This window comes from Cylas formicarius, unplaced genomic scaffold, assembly GCF_029955315.1.
Source record: "Cylas formicarius isolate icCylForm1 unplaced genomic scaffold, icCylForm1.1 PGA_scaffold_7__23_contigs__length_41026272, whole genome shotgun sequence".
NCBI lineage: Eukaryota > Metazoa > Arthropoda > Insecta > Coleoptera > Brentidae > Cylas > Cylas formicarius.
The window spans coordinates 23548448-23574932 of record NW_026844352.1 but is presented as its reverse complement, the minus strand read 5'-3'; the positions used below and the strand labels follow the sequence as shown (position 1 = coordinate 23574932).

At 32.5% G+C, this 26485-nt stretch overlaps 2 protein-coding genes across 4 annotated transcripts in view; one reads left to right on the top strand and one right to left on the bottom strand.

The window, feature by feature from the left end:
- LOC132704594 (protein PALS1) overlaps positions 1-21263 on the top strand; it is a 97910-nt gene extending 76647 nt beyond the window's left edge. For both annotated transcript variants that reach the window (XM_060674691.1, XM_060674692.1), the window contains 9 exons: positions 358-562; positions 2930-3217; positions 5782-5997; positions 6056-6230; positions 8071-8220; positions 10395-10591; positions 12645-12836; positions 12895-13208; positions 18614-21263. In XM_060674691.1, coding sequence (XP_060530674.1) covers positions 358-562; positions 2930-3217; positions 5782-5997; positions 6056-6230; positions 8071-8220; positions 10395-10591; positions 12645-12836; positions 12895-13208; positions 18614-18796 — 1920 coding nt within the window. In that variant the 3' untranslated portion in view covers positions 18797-21263. The remainder of the gene's footprint in view (positions 1-357; positions 563-2929; positions 3218-5781; positions 5998-6055; positions 6231-8070; positions 8221-10394; positions 10592-12644; positions 12837-12894; positions 13209-18613) is intronic.
- A 1308-nt stretch (positions 21264-22571) lies between these two features.
- LOC132704569 (uncharacterized) lies at positions 22572-25913 on the bottom strand. 2 transcript variants are annotated; one of them, XM_060674647.1, is made up of 11 exons: positions 25826-25913; positions 25615-25714; positions 25320-25485; positions 25019-25244; positions 24683-24958; positions 24384-24583; positions 24112-24288; positions 23748-23967; positions 23461-23695; positions 23196-23361; positions 22572-23000 (listed from the first exon to the last, which is right to left on the bottom strand). In XM_060674647.1, exons 3-11 carry the CDS (start codon positions 25465-25467, stop codon positions 22627-22629), a joined length of 2022 nt encoding a protein of 673 aa, XP_060530630.1. In that variant the 5' UTR covers positions 25468-25485; positions 25615-25714; positions 25826-25913; the 3' UTR covers positions 22572-22626. The 2 variants fall into 2 exon arrangements, with proteins under 2 accessions (XP_060530630.1, XP_060530629.1); XM_060674646.1 differs by having other exon boundaries at positions 22573-23000; positions 25615-25907.
- Between the last annotated feature and the right edge of the window lie 572 nt (positions 25914-26485).

Sequence of the window (26485 nt, the reverse complement as noted above, 5' to 3'; positions counted from 1 at the left end):
TCGTTTTTCAATTTGCTAAACGCGTATACATTCTTTAAAAATGACAATTTTTGAAAGTTTCAATTGGAGTCACAGGTTGATCCCAAAGCATTCAATCCCAATTTTCCTAGCTACTGAAAATATGTTGATTTTTACATTTATTTTTTAAAACTAAGCAATGTCTAAAATTGTCTAAAATTCTTGGTTAGCAATAGAAAATTCATAATCATATAATGCTGGCGGTACAAAATAATATAATTTTACCTGAAATTATGGTGTCCACAGGCAGCAACTGTCCTTTCATTTCTGAGTATGGAATTTTCCATTACGTAATCAAAGACAAAAAAAGTTGAATAATGTTTTTTTTTTTAATTTAAGGAGCAAATTCGCAAAAGGAAAGAGGAGGAAGATAGGATAGCTGCCCAAAATGAATTCCTAAATAGGTCCCTACGGGGATCCCGGAAGCTCCAGGCGTTAGAAAGTAAGCCTCAAGGTGCTATTAACGATGCCTACGAAGACGAAATATCAGATTCGAGGACGGAGACGCCCACCCCAGAGAAGGAGCAAGTTCACATTGCCTATGGTGAGTTTTATACTATGTTCGCCATCTGCCGTTATTTATCAAATAGAATAGAATAGAAACATTTTTATTTTTAACTTGGCGAACGGTAGCATATCCGTTTGCTTAACCAAGCATCCATAAGTTACAAAACGAAACTTGGTGAATATAAATTAGAATAGAAGTTAACTAAGTAATTGTCATGATAAAAAATATAGCAGGTGTTCTATTAAGGGCGACGAGGTACGGTATTAGGAAAACAGATGGTCCTAAAAATTAACAAAAAACCAAAACAAAATATAGGTGAAAGGAAAATGTTGGAAATTATTTTCGAGTTTCTGAAAGGACCGCCAGGGGGTGCAATTGCTATTTTGAATATTAAAACTCAATTTCTACAAAAAATTCTAAAGTTGATCGTAGGGGGCGTGTTACAATATTTTCTTAAATAGATTGAAAAAAGAACAAATGCAATGATATGATTTTTTTATGTGATTAGATAGTCAAATAAAGGCCTAACAACTCAGTGGAAACCACATCTCAATATCTCCATCCTAACCTAAAATATGAGTAAAAGAACTTAAATCTCACAAAAAAGTTAGATTTTATTTTGAATTTACCGTATAAAGCGCTAATTTATTATTTATAATATCAAATGATATTTAAAATCAAAATAAAATGTTATTATTTATGTTTATTACTATTTTAAGAATTCCTTGAAACAGTACCAAATTACTTCTGACATTTTAATATTTTGACATGCTTAGCTGTTTCAAAACGTTTAGTATCACTACTTATTTTTCATTTAAAATTATGTATTTAAATATTAAAATTTGGAAAACCATTTAACATCTTTCTTGTTCCACAGAAATGATTCATTTATAATTATCAAGATTGCCATGAAAACAAATGTTGTTCTAATCTGACCAAATCTTACATGCCGTTATTTGACGCTGGTCAAAGTCTCTTGATTGGCCTACCCTTTTGATACTTTAAATTTATGAAATATTTATTGCATTCAAATTGTCTTATTGTAACTTGTCGTAATTCAGTAATCTTCAACAATTGATTGGTTTTGATTAGTTGACTAAACCAAATTATTCATGAAAGAATAAGTGATAATACTAAATATTTGAATACGGTTAGGCATGTCAAAATCTAGAAATGTCCGCTACAGCGTAATTGGGTGCCCTTCTAATGTAGTGTAAAAAAGTAATAAATATAATAAATTTGCGCTTTATTTGGTACATTCGCGAAATTTTGACATTAATAACAAAAATCACACTTTTATCCATATTTTAGGTTAGGAGATCCGGTTTTCACTCAGTTGTTGGGTTCTTATATGAATATCTAGTCCCATTAGGATGAAACTATACTTTTGTCAGAAAAATATTGCAGTTGTCAGAAAACTCCACCTGGTGGCAAGTTAAGCAATCACAATCGCGTCACTGATGCGTTAAACTTAAAAAAATGTTGGAACACCTCCCACGACTATTCTTGTAGAAATAGAGCAAAAAGCATGAAACATGTTTTAAAATTGAGGATAACAATTACTGCCCCTGGTGACCATTTCACGAGACATTTAAAGGTAAAATGTTATTAGAAAATGCCGGTCTAAAATGCTTCGTTTTCGACGTACAAGGCGTCAAAGTTTTATTTTTATTTTTGTTTTATTGAAGAACTAAATAATGTATTTTCGAAATATAAACACTCAATAAAAACGGGGTGAAAAACCAGATCACAGTAGATGCTGGAAAAAGACAAAATGAAAATAAATTTTGGAGACCTTATACTTCAAAATCGAAGTATTTTGGAGCACACGTTTAGAGTAACTGAGATACTTAGAGTGAGACATTAAAAAAATGTAAGAAACTAATCTGATAATTCCATTTCACTCAAACAAGTGCCTGAAGAATGAGTAAATATCTTTTTTCTAACTTCAAAAGCAAGAACCTTTGGGACGTTGGTAGAAATCTTAAAAAATCGAACTTGTTGCTATATCACTAAAACCAAATACAATATCGAATTGCAATTCTCACTATTGATTTGTTCTTAAAAAAGCGATGGTAAATGTACTCATATGACCTCCTGCAATATAAAATTTAGTAACCATTGAAGGAAGTCGTAGGCTCGCTAGTTGGTACAAAAAAGGAAAGTTATAACATGCTTCATTAAAAATTCACTGGATGTAATCTAACGCCTCAAGTCGGGTAAGACGCGACGCATTGTTTTAAATCAAGGTCACTCGATTGTTAATTTACAATTAAGATCGGTGTTTACGACGCGAGACGGAAGAATTAAAATCAGAAATGTGAAAATTAAAAAAAAAATTGCTTGCAACTTGGAGATAGGGTTTACCGGGGATCCTCTTCAACTTCAAATTTATTTGTTTAGCATATGGCGATTTGGTAGCGGCCGTGCAACGGTTGCAACTCCAGCTAAAGAAACCATCGGCGGGTTCGGGGTTATCTGGCTTGGAGGGCCGAATAGCTGCCATTCAGTCGCTGTTATTCTCGCCCCAGTTTGGTCGAGCCCTAGCGATACATAATAAAATTCAATCAGTACGTTCCAAGACTGCCACCAGAGCCGCCCCTATCGCTCAATCCGCTCTAAGGGACGCTCTAGATTCTTTAAGCAGTTCGCAGAGTGCCTATGCCGTGGAATTGGCTACTCTTCTAACAGGTAAGGCATATGGCTTTGTCTTTAACTGTTTTCAAACAATGCAATGCATAGCTATTATGATTCGTCTTTATTGGTTGATTAGAATAAAATTGATATAGATTTTAATATTGGTTAGTGTCCAGATTTCATTTGATCAAATGTATTTATCATACGTGTCAATTTCTATTTATGAATATTGAAACTAAAACTATTCAACTAGGAACTTGGAACAGCAAATCAACAATGAAAGGTCGTGAGGCTCGGTCACATTGGAATTGTTTTAAATTGACACATCTAGGTTCGAGTCTCAACCTACTGTCTAACTAACTATCAACTATCTTGCTGAAGTGCTTCCTCTTCTTTGGTCAAATAATTAATTAGTCGAAGAGTAAAACTAATGCTACTGCTGTGAATATTCCCACTTAATAGGTCAAATGACGCAACCCACAAAATTTCCGAATGAGTGTTAATGCCACCATAAAAATAAAAAAAACTCTTCCGCTAACTAACTAACCAAAAAAAAGCAAAAGTTATATTTTGAGAGAAAACAATGAATGTGAACTGTTAACGTTACTAAACACTCAAAAGACGTTCAATTTCAGAAAAAAAATTAAGGATCTTGAAAATATTGTAAAAAAAAGTAATCCCAGATATGCACCTCAACAAATATTTAAATCTAGAGCCCAATTCTGATAGGCCAGATGCAGAGTAAGTCGCTACAACAAATTGCTAAAGCTCCTGGAAAAAAACATATCAACAAAAGTCAAAATCTTTCAACGTTTATTTTTTGTGTCTCTAAAATTTTTTAACGATATATGGTTTAAAATTAACTTTAAAGATTTTTCGTTAGATCAAAAATTCTGAAATTTTCTATGTATTTCTATTATTTTTTAGAAAATTTTGCAAAAAACATCGATCATGGAAATAACTATCTTATAAGCATTCTACTTGACTATGTTATCAAATTATGCACATTTTGTCGCTATAAAATGCAGAGAGTGCCATTTAAAATTCATGCGTTATAAATATATATAATTTTGTATTCCCCCTGTATGTCATAGCTTAAATCTCATATAATAGCTACCGAATAACATATGTTTGGAAATTGATATTTTAAGTCATATTTGATACGGAGATAAAACGAGAACTCAAGAAGTTTGCAATTTGCTTAGGGCAAAATATCTATACAGACCCATTACAAGATCCAAACTGAGTAAAATTCAGGGCATTTGAAAGAAAATATGTTATTAAATGAAAATACTGACCATCAATTTCTTGGCAATATACTATTTACAAATCTTCTGGATCCCTCCTTCATCATCCTGTTGGCTTTTTCAGAACTCAACTGAAACTGGCGCCATTTTAATCCGTACGTGCTTATATATTGTTCGAGGGGGTTGGAGTTGAAGGATGAGCATGAAGCTCCGCCCTCTCTCAAACAATATATAACTCTGTACTCTGTTGAACTTTCTTTTAAAAAAATCATGACAATATGCTAATATTTTTAAAAACCTTTCGAAAACATTCTTCTTCTTCTTCAAGTGCCGTCTTTGTATTGCATCCGAACCAGTCACATAGATTTCTCTTCCATGCGTGACGTCGTCTTCCTATACTCCTTTTTCCATGAAGATTCCCTTGCAGTATCAATTGTAGTAGATAGTATTTCTTTCCCCTCATGATATGTCCTAGGTATTTCAGTTTGCATTTTTTTATTTATTTTTCTTTTCTTATTCTTCTCATGATTTCCTTGTTCGTCACTTTACCGGTCCATTTTACCCTTAGCGTTCTGTAGTATATCCACATATCGAATGCCATTAGTTTCTCATGTCCAATTTCTTCAGAGTCCATGTCTCCGCACCATAATACAGCACCGAGAACACATAGCATCTAACCATTCTCATTTTTAAATCCGATCTGAGGTCGCTACAACAAAAGAGTCTTTTCATTTTGCATAAAGTTAGTTTTGGACTATTGTGGTTTTTATTTCTACAATTATTACTATTTATAATTGTGCCCTAAATATAACTGCCAATTTTTTCTATGTATTTTCTATGTATTTACTTTACTTTTGCATTTATGGACAATCCAAATCCCTCACTCCATAGATTCACTGTATTACATTACTTAGGATATTTACATTAATTTGCCTTATTCCGTATCCAATGTTAAATTTTAAATCATCTAAATTTATGTTTTTTCGTTATACAATTTGGACTTGGACACAAATCCAATAAAAATTAAAATTTCAATTATCTGGGTAATTGTGACAACTTAAGAGCTTTACTGGTACTAACCACTTACATGTTCATTTCAAAATTAAATGTCTGTTTTTTATTTTGCTAAAAAAAGAGATTGGCATAGAGAATTGCGAATTCGAAAATGGAATTCCATTTAAAAATAGAAACTTGGTATCGACATCTACTTTTTGATCTTGATATATTTTGTTTACTGCAATAAAAAATTATGGTAGACAAGTGGCAGTTTTTTTTTGTTGAAATCCAATCGGCCATGGACTTTGGGGAACCCTGAATAATTCAGTTTGCCTGATAGGAGTGCCGTAGTTAAAATTTCGTGTTTTTCATCAGGGTATGAGTTTGAAGCTTTAATGGTTGCTCACGACGGAGTCGCGACGACTTTACCGCCCGACTCCACTTCACCGACGCCCTTACAATCGGATTCGCTTCCTTCTACCGTTTCGGGCAGTCGATACGGCGATGAAAATATCAAAATAATTAGAATAGAAAAAACGACTGAACCGTTGGGTGCGACGGTGCGAAACGACGGCGACGCCGTAGTGATAGGTATTCTTTTTCGCCATTTAACGTTCAACGAAAATGTCGCGCACGATACGCTTTTCAGGGAGGATTGTTAGGGGCGGTGCGGCCGAAAAGAGCGGCCTCTTACACGAAGGAGACGAAATTCTCGAAGTGAACGGAATTGAAATGCGCGGTAAAAGTATAAACGCAGTCTGTGATATTCTTAAAGATATGGAAGGGTCGCTTACGATTCTCGTAGTGCCGGCGTCCCATGTTAGGTGAGTATTTTCTATGAATCTGCAAAAAAAAAACTCTCCTTATATTTTGTGCTCTGAACATGGAATTGAATAGTCAACTAAGTACAGAACATAGATTTTGAATAAAATGCCCATTTAATTGAAAAACGATATTATTAAAGTAACAACAATTACAAAAAAAATACTGTTTTAGAGTGGAAAATGCTAATTGCAAGTTACTCTTGCTCTCTTGCAAGTTATATAAATATCAGTAAATTTATCTCATTATGGTGATAAAATACAAGTTACTTTGTATTTTTGTTTCTTTTCATCGTTTCATTATAGCGTCTTTCAATTTGCATTATATCTCGATGAAACCTCTCCCCCTGCTCATCTGATGCGGCACCGAGATTTTCAGGAAAGAAAGTTCAAAAAATGAATTTTAAGTGACATATTAATATTTTTCTCTTGCGCGGCTGCCCTACTCGCATAGAAAACACAAAGAACAGAAAACAACAGCAGCGAGAACTTTTAAATAAGCACGGATACCTCCAGATTTGCATAAATTTTTTCCATGTTTGTTGCATGTGCAACGGGCACTGATGGGTATTTATTACCATTATGGAGTAAAACGGCTTTCAAACTCACCTTTGAGGCATCAATAAAAAGTCTCCATTCATCAGAATTTTCTGGAAAAGTAAGTTCTTGAAGAAGCCCGACAGCATCATTACAATATACTAAATCATCTTTCGAAAAATAACTCGTGAAATCTTGTACGAAAATATGTACTTTTATCCAACAACTTCCACTGTTTATTAAAGTGTCTAACAAGATTATTTAACTCACATTGTTTAAGTAAATAAGGTTTGATAGACTTGAAGATCCAGATAAAGTGCATGAAGGTAAGGCAGAAATAAAATTCGATTGAGGCTGTATACTGGAAGTATTTTTATTTTCCATCTTTTCTTTATAGTTTGGTGGAACTGGAGGTAAAGTGCCTTCACCAAGGGGAGGCGAGGTTCTGATATATAATCTTTTTTTTTTCGAGTTTTTTCGAGAATCCTCGTGTTGCAGAAATAACAATCATTTTCATGATTCTGAGATTCACTTCAAAGCATTGGCATTGTAAAAGGCTTAGATACCTTCAAGCCAACCTCTCAACGTTCTTGAGCAACTGTCACAGCATATTTTTGGCAGCCAACTTTTATTCCTCTCATCGATAAAAAATTCAAAATATAGCTGCTAAGCTGTTTTAACAAGGTCGGTTATGGCATTTCGCTGCATTTTTAGAGTAAACTCACCACAAATGTAGCAAAAACAGTCTGTACAATTCTTAATAGTTCTCGGCATTCTACAACCTAAAATTAAATAAAATTTATTTTAGAAAAATTTTCAAATTGCTATTTTATATTTATTGGCTCTGTTCATGAAAAAATACATGAACTACACATAAAATACTTAACAAAAATATAGAGAATATGAACTTGATGCAGAATTTACCAAAATATTTGATACAGAACGTAAACAATTAGAAGATAAGTTTTCGTCTAACGGTTTGTAAAGTCACAGTGAATACTGTGCAAGCGCATATGTAGTGCCATAAAAAATCATATTCAGTACTTTCCTTCTTATCTTACAACTCGCTCAAACCTGTTTTGCATGTATATACATTGTTTATGACGTTAACGCATAAAATGAATTCAAAAAACCTAAATTTATGATATTAAAAAAATATATATTGAAAAATCTAGACGTGATAGAAAATATCGTCCAACGGGAACATATTCAGAACATTAAAATCTTCATATTTATAACATAATTTTTTTGAAGGAGGATTTCATTGCAGTGATATCAATCAGGTTAGTTATATGGCGTTTTTTAGGGCTCACATGTCAAGGGACATGGTCCTTCATATTCGGGCATTATTCGATTACGACCCCGAAGACGATATGTACATTCCATGTAGAGAACTCGGAATTAGTTTTAGGAAAGGCGACGTGCTGCACATTATCAGCCAGGAAGATACCAATTGGTGAGTGATAATTAAAATAATTTCCAAGAAACTTGATTGAATTTAAAGCTTGTTTTTGCTACAATCGTACAAAATTAAATCTGCAAACTAGCGCCAAAATAATGGATCTACACAATACTTGAGAAGTTTTGATAGTAATAGTAAATTCTGTTGTGAAAGATCTTTGTTGAAGGGAAATTGTTTTTAGTACTCTTAGTGTCATATATAAGATATATAAGAATACGATTACATACTTGCGGTTTATTGGGTCGAAAATACAAAGTCTCTAAAAAGTTTTACTTTTGACAGGTACAGCGGTTTTCTAAAACGATATTTGGTCATTTGATAAATAATTATTCTTGTTTAGATTCACATGTTTAAATTTTAAAGCTGCAAATAGGAATGCAAATTTGTATTATTCTATAGAAAAATATTTTACAAAATATGATTTATTATTTTTGATATTTTGCAGCAGCAGCGAGCATATTCTAGGCATAACATGAACCAACTTTTCCAACATTTCCGCAGGAAATACTAAAAATTATTAAAACTATTGTTTTTTAACGGCGATACAAGCATGGAAATTCAAATTTCTATAAAAAATATAAAGGTTAATAAAAGATTCCATTCTTTTTTTCACAACTGTATATGGGGTCTCTATATATATAAATTCTCTTGGGTATTCGGTCTCTCGAAAACAAATAACATAGTTTCTTTAAATTTAGATTAACGTTTCGATCGTAATTTTGATCTTTTTCAAAATATTATTATTTTGTATAAGTGATATATATAACAATTGATGACATTTGAGGTTGCGTTGATATATAATATATTTAAAGTAAATATAATTTGTCAGCAAATATTTATTTATATTATATATTATATTTATTTTTATAGGATTTTTATATAATTTGAAAAATAAGTAAGTGGCTCTAACTTCATTACATTAACGCCAAATTTTGTGGGACTGTTACCGAATGGTGTTGTAGGATCTTTAACTTTAACTAATGCTAACTCTTCACGTTTTCGCTAAATACGGGAAATTAAGGATTTTGGCACAATTTGGAGTTTTCCAAGGTGTTTTGTAAATAAAAGTTTTATTACATCTAGCTGCTTATGATGTGTAAAAATTTCAGATAATTTCTTTGCCGTGTCGTTTAGTAAAAATAAAAATTGACATCATTGAGTGCCATCAAAATACAAGTCTTTTTTAGACCTTTCTTTAGTTTTGATTAGTTAGTTTTCGTAATGGGAGATATAGATCCTATAACTTGTAACGCTCACAAAAGAAGTCAAAGCGTGTATGGTTACAACCAATCAAGTCATAGCCACTTAAATTTCTTTTTACGTTAGAATAAATTTTTAGACAGTCTGTATAGGGTGGTTTTTTTTTTATTATTAGGATATGAAATATGGTTAATGGTTACATTTTACTGTTAATTTCGCTTACCTAACTGCTAATTGCTACATGTATTTTTTCATGTAAATATTGCAATGTGTCTACCATCAGATTGCAAGAAATTTGGCATATTAAATTACCAGCTATTTTTTCCCGAATTTGTGCGTGTAAATGGGGGCAAAACGTTTGGTTTGATAAACTTATAGATAGATAACCTCTTTGAAAATTAAATAAATTTTACATCACGAAAGACGACTCTTAAAACCCTAAATATTATTTTATGAGATACTAGATATCGCACAGGCAAAATCTAAATGGTAAGTAGTAATTGCAGATCAATGTTTCGCCTTCCAAATTCAAAAAAGTGCCAATTGACAATTTGTTTAAAAAACTGTAGCAAAATATAAACACGAAAATTAACGACTATTATAAAATTAGTCAATAAACAATTTGTTTAAAGAAAACAGTATTTCAATATGAAACCTAAATTAGATAATTGTACAGAAATTAGTTCTAGAGAACGCGTAAAAATGCTCGTTTCTCTCGTTTCTAGCATATTGTGATTACCGACTTTCCTTATATACTTACAAGTTATTATGTGCGTGGTAAAATCGTTCATCAATATTGCAGTCCATCTAGGTCTTTTATTGTCGAACGCTAAATTCAAATTATCACGCGCTCTCATTCTTGATTACCCATTACGCATTGATATCTCTGCTAATCCTACTCAACAAATTTAGACCACTTAGATATTCCCTTCCTTTGTCTAATATTTTCTATGCAAATTCCTGCGCAGGTGGCAAGCTTACAGAGAAGGGGAGGAGGATCAAACTTTGGCCGGTCTAATACCTTCATTGACTTTCCAACACCAAAGGGAGAGCATGCGACTCGCCGCAGAAGAGCGGATGGCCAAACCACAGAAGAAGGCGACGGCGACACTTTTGTGTGGAACTACGGCGAAAAAGAAAAAGAAAAAAGGCGGGTATGACGAAGGTAAGTACAGCAGGGTTGAGCGCTTGGTCTTTCCTGTTTTGATGGCTTGAATTATTTGTCAATTTAGGGGGACATTCTGGTGGCAAGTTGCCCAGGATATCCATCCTCTAGAGCTGTTAGATGAGTGAATGGAGTGAAAAGCATAACCTAGGGCTAAATTCTGAGATAACTGGGCTGTTTTTTTTTTCAAAACTTAAAAGGTAATGACCGAGAAGGAAAATGGGAATTTTTTGGGAGTCCAGCTAGATCAAGCCCTAATCTGGGAAAAAGCAACTGAACGGCTCGTATCGAAATTAAATAGCACTCGTGCTGAAGTTGAAGGTCGAGGTATAACCTACCTCATGAAACTATGAACAGTAGACAATGCAATTGTGCAGTCTTTAATTAGTTATCGTTTTGCAAAAACCCACTATTAGATGCATTTACAACGTGCCTTATATTAAAAAGCTTGCTGTACTAACAGCTACTTCTTTATACTATGTTTTATTGCTTACATTTGTTTAAAAAATCAACATTTATTACAAAAAAACTATAGTTTATATAATAAATATATACATAAATACTAGAAACAGAGAAAACCTGCCGATTCTAGCTCGTAGCTCCGCTTTCTTTGCAAACGGACCTAACTACAAACGTCTAAAATCCTATAAAGTACTAAACTTCCAGAATCTTTCTTTCATGGGTTACATTTGTAAAAAAAAATCTTCATTTATTTCAGTCTATATGAAATATAGTACTATATATATAATACTAGAAACAGAGAAAGCCTGTAGATTCCAGTTCCATTTTTTTTGAAAATTGACCTCACTACAAACCTCTAAAATCCTATGAAGTACTAATCTTGCAATACTAACAGCTACTTCTTTATACTATATTTCTTCATTTATTTCAAAGAAACTATAGTTTATATGAAAATATGCACATAAATACTAGAAACAGAGAAAACCTGCTGATTCCAGCTCATAGCTCCACTTTTTTTTAAATAGACCTCACTAAAAACCTCTAAAATTTTATAAAGTACTAAACTTGCAGTACTAACAGCTACTTCCTTATACTATCTTTCATGGGTTACATTTGTAAAAAAAATCTATTTATTTTAAAGCAACTATATGAAAATATGCACATTCATACTAGAAAAACAGAAAGCCTGTTGATTTCAATTCATAGTTCCACTTTTTTTGAAAGTGGACCTCACTACAAACCTCTAAAATCCTAAGAATTACTAAACTTGCAATACTAACAGCTACTTCTTTATACTATATATCATGGGCTACATTTGTTAAAAAACTTCATTTATTTCAAAGAAACTATAGTTTATATGAAAATATGCATATAAATACTAGAAACAGAGAAAACCTGCTGATTCCAGCTCATAGCTCCACTTTTTTTAAATAGACCTCGCTAAAAGCCTCTAAAATCTTATAAAGTACTAAACTTGCAGTACTAACAGCTACTTCTTTATACTATCATTCATGGGTTACATTTGTAAAAAAAATCTTTATTTATATTAGAGAAACTATATGAAAATATGCACATTCATACTAGAAAAAGAGAAAGCCTGTTGATTCCAATTCATAGCTCCACCTTTTTTGAAAGTGGACCTCACTACAAACCTCTAAACTCCTATGAAGTACTAAACTTGCAATACTAACAGCTACTTCTTTGTTCCATCTTTCGTGGGTTACACGTGTTTAAAAAAATCTTCATTTATTTCAAAGAAACTATACGAAAATAGGAACAGAGAAAGCCTGTTGATTCCAGTTCATAGCGCTACTTTTTTTCAAAAGGGGCCTCACTACAAGGTTCTAAAATCCTATGAAGTACTGTCTGATAATATTCCAAATATAAATGACTGTAATAAATGTAACAAAGAGATGGTCATATACTTAAAACCAAAATGCTATATCTTTTATTTCGATTTTTAAATCTTTTTGATTGGAATTGAAGCTTAGGCGTTATATGTGTGGTTGTGTCACCTTTTTAGACCATAGAGGAAAATAAAATATGTTTTGGATATAACGAATTAGAGTTTTATGATGCGATTTACGTCTAGGTGGTTACACGATGTATGCCAATGACGAGATGGACGCTGACGAAATCCTCACCTACGAAGAAGTTTCGTTGTATTATCCTAGGGCTGATAAGAAGAGGCCGATAGTACTGATAGGTCCACCGGACATCGGGCGGCACGAACTTCGACAGCGACTGATGGAAAATTCGGAAAGATTTGCAGCTGCAGTTCCTCGTACGTTGATATAAATAACTCTTTGCATTTAGCTAAAAATCATTTAATTTCACTTCAGACACGTCCAGGGCAAGAAAGGAAAATGAAGTTGACGGACAAGATTACCATTTCATAACCCGCGCGCAGTTTGAAGCGGACATACTTTCGAGAAAGTTCGTAGAACACGGAGAATATGAAAAGGCTTATTACGGAACGTCGCTCGATGCCATTAGATCGGTAGTGAATTCGGGAAAAATTTGCCTATTAAATTTGCACCCGCAGAGTCTAAAAATACTGAGGACTTCGGATTTGAAACCGTACGTCGTATTCGTTGCACCACCCAACCTTGAAAATATGAAAATTAAAAAGGATAGGTTAGGCGAAACGTACAAGGTGAGCTATTACAAATTCTTAATTTTATTTTTCAAAATCATAATTCATAATTACGTTCAAAAAAATGTACGCAGTTCATCGACACTCTTTGACTGAAACTTTGAAAAGGTGGATATGTGAAGATTTTCTTGATAATCTCGCACAAAAAAAGATATCCATAAAAATTTAAAACTGATATTTACTTTTCATTTTCAATATGACCCAATAGTTAATATAGATCAAAATTTCGGTATCCTATTTACAAAATAAGCACCGTGCCCGTAAGTTTGATGATTTCACACATTCCGGTGTTGACGGTGCCGTTTACATAAAATAATTTTACGCGGTAGAAAAAAGGTGTACGTTTTCAACAGACAATATATTTTCGTTCGTCGTTGTACCTAAGAAAGGAATATAATATATATATATATATATATATATATATATATATATATATATATATATATATATATATATACAGGGTTTTTCACTTACTCCGCACGCCAATACGTCCAAAACGAAAAGAAATATTTAATTTATGTAAAAAGTAGTCAAAGTGTGGGGTCAAGTAGATATTTCCCAAAGTTCAAAATATTCGACGCCTGCAAAGAGCTGGGCGTCGCGACGCATCGAAAAATTATTCGATTGCAGAGACTTTGGAAATACGCACATACAAAAGTACATATTATTTAAAAACTTTTTTGTTATTTACTCAAACTTATTTACTTTACCCGTTTCTAAGTTATACCGATTTAAAGTAAACATTTCTTGATTAAAAAAAATGTGATTAACGCTTATTTTTACAAGTATGCCATCAACGTTAGTTACTATGGCAACCATTGTTATCGCAGTTGTTTTAAGTGCAATTACAAACGTAAGTTGTTATTGCTGTATCAAAAAATTGTCACATTTTGTCACAAGAAATATCCAAATTTGTTCGGTTAAAAAAAAACTAAGAATTATTATGTGAAAATGGTGCAATTTAGCAATGACGAAAAAGTAGACATGTTACTGGTGTTTGGAGAATGCAGATGCAATTGTAGAGAAGCAAAAAGAGTTTACGCACGGCGTTATCCGCATAGAAGAGTCCCCGATGCAAAAACCTTTTCAAGTTTATGTAAAAACTTAAGAGAATATGGCAGCTTCATGAAACCTAAAAGAGATAGGAACAGGGCGGCTACAAATGATGAAAATACTGCTGCTGTAATTCAGCAGGTTGATAATAACCCCAAGATATCCCTATCAGAGATAAAAGAAAATACCGGTGTTACCATAATTTCTTCGTGGAGAATTCTACATAGAAACTCTTTTCACCCGTACAAAAGTAAACTAGTTCATAAACTAGAACCAGGCGATTATGCTAGAAGAATGTATTTCTTAGCGACATTGTCCGATTTATATAGCCAAGATGCAAATTTTCTCTCGAAAATTTTATGGAGCGACGAAAGTCAATTTCAAAATAATGGAATCGTTAATAGACACAACTGTCGTTTTTGGTTCGAAAACCATCCTCGTTGGATTACAGAAAGAGGTAACCAACGAATTTTTAGTATCAATGTTTGGTGCGGCATATTAAATGGATTCCTTATTGGACCTTATTTTTACGAAGGAACTTTAAATGCAGATCGCTATTTAAGATTTCTTCAAACTACACTTCCGGAACTATTAGAAGAAGTGCTTCTTGACACTAGAATGAATATGTGGCTACAGCAGGACGGAGCGCCTGCACATAATGCCCAAATAGTAACGAGGTATTTGAACCGAGAATATCCCAATAGATGGTTTGGTACTAATGGACCGGTAAGGTGGCCGCCGAGGTCCCCGGACATTACACCACCAGATTATTTTCTTTGGGGCTACCTAAAAAACGTTATCTATGAAGAACCTATCTAAGATATGGCTGATCTCATTAACAAAATTAGTGCAGCGTGTGCCGCTATCACAAGAAGGACTCTCCTACAAGTGACCCAAGCTCATCTGTTAAAAGTTTTTGATAGTTGTGTTCGAGCAGATGGACACAATTTTGAACAAAATTTTTGAAATGTCTTATTATGTAGTTAATTGCAATAATAATTTTGGTTATTAACTTGTAGGTATTTTACTGTTTTTTCATTTATTTATCATGTTATCAGAACTAAATCGATAAAAAATAATAAATAAAATCATACTAAAATAGTTGAAATCTATTGTTTGTAATTGCACTTAAAACAACTGCGATAACAATGGTTGCCATAGTAACTAACATTCATGGCATACTTGTAAAAATAAGCGTTAATCACATTTTTTATTAATCAAGAAATGTTTACTTTAAATCGGTATAACTTAGAAACGGGTAAAGTAAATAAGTTTGAGTAAATAACAAAAAAGTTTTTAAATAATATGTACTTTTGTATGCGCGTATTTCCAAAGTCTCTGCAATCGAATAATTTTTCGACGCGTCGCGACGCCCAGCTCTTTGCAGGCGTCGAGTTTTTTAAACTTTAGGAAATATCTACTTGACCCCACACTTTGACTACTTTTTACATAAATTAAATATTTCTTTTCATTTTGGACTTATTGGCGTGCGGAGTTTTAAGTGAAAAACCCTGTATATATATATATATATATATATATATATATATATATATATATATATATATATATATATATATATATATATATAATATAAATGCACATTATATTTATTATAAACGTAAATTTTGTGGCTGTGGCAGATTCTACATCTCCTTCGGGCTTTATTAGCATGAACAATCGTTAGGTGACTTTGATTATCATAACGCACTTCATCTATAGCAGGTGCAAGATTTGTTTTATCAGTTTTTAAAAGTCGCAAAGCAATGTAAGATTTAAAATTAAATCGTCATCAAAAAATATAAAAAATATTTCAAGCGGAGTTTTTCCAGAGAGCCTAGTTTTTAGTTCCTTACATGATCTAAATTCATCAGATATAGGTGTGTGAGTGTACCCAATCTGACCATTCTTCCATTCTTCTTTTGAATTCCGGGGTTTCATCCTCTGATGAGTCCCATTCAGGTTCAGTAGTTGATGAATTACAGGACTGTTGAAGGACAGCTGTATCATTCGGCGTATGTAACTCGAAATTTCCAACTATATCAGTTGGTTCCCTAAACTCTTGTAGATTTATGTTATCGTTCATATCTTTTTCCCAGTCAAAGTATCCACGTCGGGTGGATATTTTTAGCATAAATTTACAAGGAATGGAATGCTACCATACATAAGAATACGTAAATAATAATACTTGCGACTTTCACTGTTACTGTCCTCATCCATCACGATCTCCTCCACAGCCGCCTCTAATTGCTTTTGAGTCAAATACCTCGGAAATGCCATATTTTACGAACTGTAACGTTCACTGCACAAGGCACAAACTAATACTAAAGAACACGCTAATTGTTGGATGTTTATTCTACATGCGCTGACTGGTCTAGACTTCCATTAACAAAGTTTTGTTTCACAGATAAAACCAGTGGTGCATTCATGCACCAGGAAATATTTTCAAAAAATAAAGCATAATCGATATAGTATTCTCAATGTATGTTTTCTGCGATGTAATCTACATGCTATAGGGTTAACAAAAATGGCAATACAAATCCAAAATATATTTTTTTAATATTTTGGATTTACTTTAAAATGTGATACAAATTTATGTACTGCTTTTGTTAACTTTTGAAGTCATATATAAGATTTTTCCTTTACACATAAATTAGCGATTTCTACGGTTTTATGTCCTTTACTAGTGATAATAATAAAATTTCTAAATGGATGTGCAAAAATATTTCCTGGATGTGACAAAAAAATTATAAATAGGTGGTGCATTAACGCACCACTGGAACAAAATGGGTTAACATAGATGAAAATCAAAGATTATAATTATAAAATTATAGTCTCGATTATAGCCGAAGGGAGTGTTGTCCTTAAATATTGATTTTTTACACGTATTGGAACCAGCGATGGCGCCGGTATACATCGACCAGAATTATAGTGCTTGTACAACCCACTGTTTATAACTCCAAAACCGCAGCCCGTTATAGAACACCCTGCCGAACAGACCCTTACCCGTAACCATTCCAGGACCGTCCTAGGAATTTATCTACCCACACTAATAAGCGAGATATAAGTATGTGTTCAATCTTTTTCGCAGAGCAATTCTTGTAACATATACTTATAAAAATTAGTACAAAGTAAAAAAAATATTACGTTCTATGTCCCTTGTTGTTATTCCTGCTCCTACTTCTACTTATTAATTATTTAGTTTTATAATTATCTATCGGTATTTTTATGACGTACCTTTATCTACTGCGTGAAAAACTATGTAGAAGATAGAAAAATACAAGAAGAATATTGTTAATCGAGAGGCACACAAGACAAAAATGAATATTTTCAAACTTACCTGTAATAATAGAGTACAGGTACTTACCCTTACCCTTTGAACTATCCAGTGAAAACAGCCTCGCAGGGTTAAAGCTCGAGGATCAGGTACATAAATACGTACTTACTGGAAGGATATTGCAATTTAGAATAAACTCTTAATAACGATACATATCACCTGATGTTAAAATAAATGGTTCTACTTATTCGAAAATACCCCCCAGCATCAATGCTTAATCAAATTTAAAACAGTCCATTTACGTTTCAAATAAAAATTTCAAGTTTCACCAAATATTCATTACGGTCCATCTCAGGCAACACCTACTTAATGCAGAATTAACATTTGCGAAGGTCTGCGGTTGAGGTACTGTAAAATACTTAAAACGTCAAAGCACTATATTTTTGGTCGTACAATACCGGCATCGACTTCACCGGTGTGTGTGAAAGCGGCCTAAGAATGCAAACTGTTTCGTTTTCTTCTTTTAATTTTAACGTTTTACTCTCAAGGCAAAGACCAAGACAATGATTTTTGTTAAATTACTCTATACAAGTCAACGGTACAAGATACGAGGATATTAACCCCAACAAACATTATTGTTATGTTACGGGAGATATACGTCATTCATGTGCTTCACCTTTCATAATCAAATAAATAAATTGGAATAATTGGGAGGGAGTGGTATTAATTAAATTGGGTTCCTGATATGGTATGTAGCATTCAAAAATATAATGAATTAACTACTTATCAATTCTGGGCTTGTTGACGCGTCCACTATTTCAGGAAAAAGTCAATTCAACAATTGGTCCCTAACCTAAAAATCAAGTTTTAAGATTTACAGTTCCCTAAAATATACAACGCCAAGGCTGCGGTTCAATTAATAAATTAAAAAAAGTCAAATGAATCGTTTAGTACTAAAATAAATAATATAATGGCAATCCCTTCCATCTTTATGGAAAATTCATTCAGTTGATTAGTTTGTTTTGTTGCACTTTTTTCTTGTCTTAAGACATTTATATTTGTAACTGTGTTATTTTAGGAAGAAGATCTAGTTGACATAATCGAAAAAGCAAGGGAAATGGAAAAAAAATACGGCCATTTTTTCGATATGATCATCATTAATAACGACACCGAAAGAGCGTACCACGATTTGTTGTGCGAAATCAACAGTCTGGAGAGGGAACCGCAGTGGGTGCCCGCCGTTTGGGTTAAGTCTACGTAAGGTAGCCTTTTTTAAGGATTACAAAAATTAAGAGAAAGAGAAAATGAGACTTACATTAACCGCCGTGGAAAGCCAAAAGTAATGTGCTGCGAAGAGCGTGAGAACATGTTATGCCTATATCTCTAAGTTTTATTAAAATCGACAAATAGGGTGGAATCCATTTTGAAATGTTATTATATTCCTACACCGATTTTCGATGTGCCAATAATTACCTTGTTTTACTTCGTGCACTTTTGTAAAACTCTCGTCTTATATCTTATACTTTTCTAGTCATAATACTGTTAATAAATTAATTGTAGCTGTGAATTTTTTGACTATGTAGTAAGACAGATATTCACGAAAATTTGTAAGTTTTTTTTGTGACCGTTACGAACACTTGAACGTGATACATCACAAAATATATAGATTTTTTGGAAAACGCGTATTGAAAAGATTTCTTTTTGTACGAATTTTATTATTATTAATTTGGTTTATTTAACTTTTTATTGTGTTGTCATTATTGGGAGAATAATTGAATTCAGGAGGGATCGAGAACTCTTTCAAAAATTGATTGGGATCTGTATAAAATTAAATGATTAATATGCCGTCGCTAGGTATATAAAGTTTTGAAGTCACAAATAGGTTTTTACCTCAAAACTTTGTCGCTCGCTGAAGTTTTACAAAATCATAGAGGGAAGAAATAAATGGTAGATTCCAATAAATGTGTTTAGAATAAATTTACCGCAGGCAAAAAACTTAAAGTCGCAGAGGCAATTAATATAAAGAAATTAATATCATGGTAGTTTTAGTTGTGTATTTAGTTTTTTAAGTGGAGCTTTTAAGTTTATTAAAACACCATAAAGTAATGACATTCCGAATGCGAGGATGTATGTGAGCTTATTTTGCAATCAACCAAGAATTATACCATCACAAAATCGACTAGATTTTAAAATTCTATTTTACTGCATAATAAGTTCAAGATGGCGACAACTGTCAGACAATATGTGTTTACGAATATCCTTCATATTTTAACTTCGCAATATGCTACAAATGGGCAGTATCACTCGAGTATCACTCGATGAAGAAATCTTAAAGGTGGTACCCTAAACATTAAAATTTAGTTATAAATCACAGACTTGGACTAATGGTAAAGGTGCAAGTGGCCTTTTGAAATATTTGTTTAAACAATGTTTCTTACATTCCTAACAATTTTCATAAGCGTTTGTCTTCAAGTAACATGCCCACTACATTCAACTATAATTGTCAAATACTTAATTATATACAGGGAAGAGTTCACTTCATAAATATGCTCATGTATGGAGTATTCCGAATAAAATTTGTATTAACCAATTTGATTGCAAGTGCGAAATGGGTTAAAAAACATTTCAAATGTTCCTGAACTGTTTTAATCATTAGCTATGCTACAAAACTTCATAATATGTACATAATCAATTTAATAATACACATTTCAGTAAACGAATGCTCACGAAAATAACATTCAGAGATAAAATTATGGAATATTTAAGGGTTTGCACCGTTCAAAAAGATTTTAGTTACGTCTTTCATATGTGCTGCTGACTGACGGTAACATAATTCGCTCACACATTATGAGCTAATTTTTCTGTGAAAATGGGTGTGCTTAAAAAAAAAAAGAATTTTATTTGTTATAAAGATAATTTGTTCTTTCGCAAATGCCGTAATATATAATGAAACAAAAAATATTTATGTTTCTTCCTTAATTTTGTTTTCACATAACACAATTGGTTATATCCACAAGAAATTTTTGTGGATTAAATATTTTGGTGTATTGGCACGAACTGCCGAGGGATTAAAAAGAAAAAGGTTATGCACAATAATTCGTGCAAATTATTACGTCTTCCATAATTACTTCCCTGATAAAATTTTACCTTAGTAACATACCTATTTAAAAGAAAAAATTATATAAGTGTTAGATCACTTTCCAAATCTCATGATTTATTTCAGTTATGAACTTTAACTTTTGTACAGTTCGCGGCGGAGACGGTGTTTAAAGAATACCCGATCTTTCTAACAACGTCTCTGGAAGAGGGTATCGCAGATTAGAAATTATTTTATTCCTAGGGTGGAATAGACGAAAAAAATTATAAAGTGTATGGGTGCAATCTCGTAGTTGTTTTTATATTTTTAAATCCGCAGAGGAAATCGACATAAAAATGGTTTGGAAAATGCAATAATAAACAAATATTCTTATGTCGATTTGAAGAACTATGATTATATGTATGTTCAATCTGAAGCCACGTCTGTTTTATTTATTTATAGTTTTTTTAATTGTATATAAGATATATCAAATATGTACATATATAAGTCAGACCCTATGGCGTTTGATGATTTTCATGTAAAGTATAATTAAAACCGTTATCATGTGACTTCAGGTTATCTTTTATTTAAACTATTTTATTATACAATAAAATGATTGTTTTAGAAATTCAAAATAAAAATTTTCTCACTATTACCAAATTTATTTAATTTAATATCCACTTAAAATTTGGCAGATGGGGCTCGGTTAGACCGAGTTTTCTATAATAAATCCATCTAAATAAAACCATGACAGTTATGTTGTTGCGTGCGAAGCAGCAGAGAAAAGAGCCAACGCAACAAGGCAATATGAATTCATTATTTTACAATATTGCAAATTACTGTTTTTACTTATACCTGTAATAATGACACATGTCTACAGCGATTTTGATGTTTGAAAGCTATATCCTTATTTGTATATTTTTGGGGGCCCCTTTTCCAAAAAAAGCCATACTTTTTGCTCTATCACGTTATTTTTTTTATAGCGCTCTATATCTTAAAAATTTTATTTAATTTATATGCATATCTATGACATGAATATGTTTGTTCCTTGTTAGGCATGACTTATTTATGTGAAATGAAATGTGACTTGGCATACTGCAGATTTCTCTACAAAGCAACAGAGTACGCGCAGAAGCGTCAATACAGCGTTGTAACTTGCTTATGCGAAGTTTGGTCGTATTGGTCGTCGTGCTACTGTGTTCGCGCCTGTTGTCTTCGTTCTTGCGTATTTCTAGTGTTCTAGAACGTATAAATATGGAAAGAAGACCTTGTGTGAACAATCCAAATAACTTTTGTCATATGCGTGGTAGTCATGTTGTAGTAAAGCAAAGGCTAACTATAACTTTTTTTGTGAAAAATATATACCACGCTTATTTTGGTGTAAAAATTGGCAACCAAGACAAGTCCTCATACTGTTTGTTCCGATTGCGTTGAAGCATTAAGAAACTGGAAAAAAGGTAGGAAGAAATGTTTAAGCTTTGGTGTTCCTATGGAATGGCGCGAGCCTAGGAATCACAGTGACGATTATTTATTATTATTTTTGTTCGTGTAATGATCGAGGATTTAACAGAAAAAAATAAGAAACAAATGGTATATCCCAATAGCGATTGTGCCATTCGACTAGTCACCGCCCCAAAAGAACTAGAAAACGTCATATTTCGACCCAGATTTGGCGTCACATCAAGCTTTTACCGCGATCGCGAAAAAGAGTTATGGCAATATTTTGCACAGGAAGGACCGCTAGTGTATTGCAACAATATTCCTGATTTACCTTAATTAGGATTCCACATGTTTACTGAATAAAAAAATATTTTTTTTCAGAAATATCGTTTTTTTCCTTTAATATTTGCAAATAAACCTTACGTGATACAAATAAATGCATAGAATTTTTGATGTGTGTGAAATGATGTGTAATCGGTTTGGCTATGTGACGTTGGACAACAATCTAAATTTTTATTCATATAAAATACTTTTATTAAAATAAAGCAAATAGTTTTAAAAACACTTCATACAAGTTACTGGTTTCTTACTCCACATATTGACATAAAAGTATGATCATTTTTTAAACCCAGAACAGGTACAAGAGTATAGACCAAAATAAATTTATTCGTGACACTTTCAACTATTTTAACTAACTCCTCCATGTCCACCACAGTGGTCACTCTGAAAAATATTTTGATATTGTAGACAGAAGATGCATCGTTTTCATGACCTTGTTGGAGTTTTTCTAATGAATAAGTTAAAGCCTCGAAAAATATTTTGCCATCAAACTTTTCAATTGGTACAGTGCCCTCCACACGACAAACAATAGCGGCAACGTTATTTTCATAGTTTACTCTTCTGTATAAAGAAATGGAATAATTATCTAAGCGTTTTCCTCGCTCTTCGTCTGGAAGAAATGGATATTCATTACAAGCAGGGGAATAATACACACACTATAAAGTTCTACATGAATTAAGCAAGCATTACATTTACAGATAAAATCTTTCAAAATTTATTTAATGGTGGATAGAAAGTAAAAATATCCTCAGTGTAAGAGGTGAAAATGTGGCAGACATAATAATGGAATGAAAGTAACACTTACACTCAAATTGATTGTTTTGCTTGTGAGCCCATACATGCCACTCAACTAATGCATTCCTAGGCAGCGCTGATACAACTACATAATCAACAATTGCGTTATTAGTTTTTGCTTCCCAAAGCTTTCTGGCAGGCTCAATGTAGGAACTGTGAGTTACGTAACAAATACTCTAAAATATATCCACGTTTTTAAATATCTAAAGGATGATCTGCTTAATGTATATCTAGCTAGGTTTTTCCGGAACTATTTTTGGAAAAAACTGAGTTACCTGGACTACATCTCTAAGATTAACATTGGCAGAAGTAGCTCTAAGTAATCTACGAACGTGCCTAAGGACTAATTGACACTGAGCTTTAATTCCACCACTGACCAATCGCATATTACTAGGTATCAAGCCAATCTGACCAGCTAGGTATATGAACATCCCAATTTGAACTGATTGGCTGTATGGACCGATGCTACTGGGAGCCCAATGAGATATACTTTGTACATGCACCGTGTGCCTAAAATGATCTACTTTATTGAATTACTAACAGATAAATTTTACATTTTAACCTTTCAACATCACCTTCACAACTGTTAGCTTTAAAAGAAAGTGCCTCCAAAATTACTGGAACTTTTGAAGGAACTTGGACACATGCCCTTGTTGGGGGATTTATATGGTTGAAGGTGTCAATGTAGAGTTCGTTAATTTTTGAAAATTGGGACATTTCATTAATAAAAAGTGTTATGGCGCACACATCTTTAACTGTGTGGTTGTGCTGTGCCAGTATATCTGGAAAAATACAATGGAATTTGAATGTTGGTTTTCAAAATTTTCTTCCCTGATTAATGTCTCTGCTTTCTACTATATATGAAAATTATAGCACTATATTATTATTAGAAATGAAAAATGGAAAATATTCCCATTCATACCTACTCTTTAGTTTACTAAGCGTATCTCGCATTGCTTCACATGAATCCATAGAACTTCCTTGGATGCCCCCAATCCAAAGCCAACCCTCCTTACTAATAGCTGAAGTGGGTTTTTGGCTTAAAGTTGACTGTAGTTGATAAAATGGCTCATTTAGTGGTATTTCATCATTAGGTTCCAAATCTAGTAAATGTAATTATACATTTTTGTTCTGTTTGGTGGAATATTTATAAGAATTTATAGATACTGCTGCATAAATTTGAATTGCCTTTACTTACCTGCATCATTATCACTATTTTCAAATTGTTCATCATCCAAATCGGTAACATATTCATCATAGTTCTTTAGAGGTAAGCCTTCCAAACGACTATGTAAATTTAAAGGAGGCAATTTAATTTCTAGACTAAGTTTATTCAGCCTTAGATAACCTACAGGTGCTACTGGATCATCTGAATGCATCACTATATCTGAATCTTCTCTACGATAACACCAACATATGTTGTCATTGTCAACTGGACGAAGATTAATACTTAGATGACAAATCTATAATAAACGACTAATACATATCAATACCTACACTAATAATCTACTTTTAAAAAGAGGGCAATCCAAAGTTAAAGTTTCGTACTCTCCTCCTTCACCGCAAACATTTAAACCATATTTCTCATGCATGGTCAACAAATGAGGCTGCATTGAGCTCAATGTACGACCCAAGTGCTTTATAGGCTCTAATCCGAGTGCTGCAACTTTGATAACTATGGCATCTACTTCGCATTTTATCATTTCATCCAACAACTCTTTTTGATTTCTTTGCCACAAATATGCCAAGGGTGTTAAACCCAAACGAATGCACCTATTAACAATATTGACAATTCGCTTTACTGCAGCATGAGAAATGTAAGAAGTAACTTACACATTTTCAACCCTAAGCCGTTGATAATCACTTAATATCGCTCCTACTGATACAGCATCAAAGTTTAATTCGTTCTTGATTTCTTTAAGTAATTTATATAAATCTTCAACTTCATCATTATCACAGTACTCATAGGTCTTTTCTCGTTGTTTGGAAATACCATAAGTGTCTTTTTTGAACAATGGCAAGTCTAAAGCTTGGGCTATTAAATCTATGGCTTCATGGCCTGTTTAACATATGCAAGAATAGGTTGTAAGAACAAATTTTGAATTGTCTACTGTGAAGAAAAATTGTATCTTACCAACACTTTGATACATATAACTGTCTATCTCAGATTTACTGTGAGGAACTAAGTTTGCAAGAGCTACAATTTCATGACCGCATGCTATACACTGCATCATGTTAAATGTGCTATCTTTTCCTCCACTAATGAGTGCTACAACTCTCATTTTGGTCTTATAATGATACTGAAAAAAATACTTTTCTGGAAAATAATCAAAACTAAAATAAGGGAGATATAAAAACTGGTGTATGTAATGGGAAAGCTACATATTATTTATAACAATTACCTTAAATATCTTATTCAAGCAACTTACCGGTTCGACTAGAAATATTAATATAGGCGCGAGGACCTAAATACACAAAAAATTTCTTATCACAAAATTTTTTCGTTTTCCTAAAAATAGATCCTAAAAACTGACATAAAAACGCTGTAAACAAGGTATTAAGTATATCACATAAATGCCAAGAAATATTCATATAAACTATAAAAGAAAGTATAGTTGGAAAATTGTAAAATATACTTACAAATAAAAATGACACCTTAATAAAAAATAAAATATTAAATTATAGACACCTCTTTTAACGTTGACATTTTAACGAAGGTCATTTTGAGGTTAGAGCGAAAATATGGCCATAATATTTAAGAAGAATGTTAACAGAGTCGGAATTACAAAATTCGAATAGATATTTAATAACAATGCTTAATTCCTGCAGTCAGAACACTTGCTTTGGCGGAATGGCTAGGAGATGGTTTCAGTTAACAATGGTATTTTTTTAAAATATAATTTTATACTACTTAAGCAAATCGTATGATTATTATTTCCTGTTAATAATATTGAATAATTTATATAGCATGTTGCAAAACTAGGGTATAGGGGCAACGCAATTATGTATGCCCTATGAGAAAATAGTTAAAGATTACTTAAGTTAAACGATCAATCCCTTCATGATTTGATCGAGCGAATATTTTTTTTTGTAATTTTTTAAAATTATTTCTAATTGATCTAATTTAAAAAGAAAACCTTGAGCCTGGTTCACGATGCAATTTCTGCATGTATTTTTGTATTATTGTATATATATATATATATATATATATATATATATATATATATATATATATATATATATATATATATATATATATATATATATATATATATATATATGTATGTATGTATGTATGTA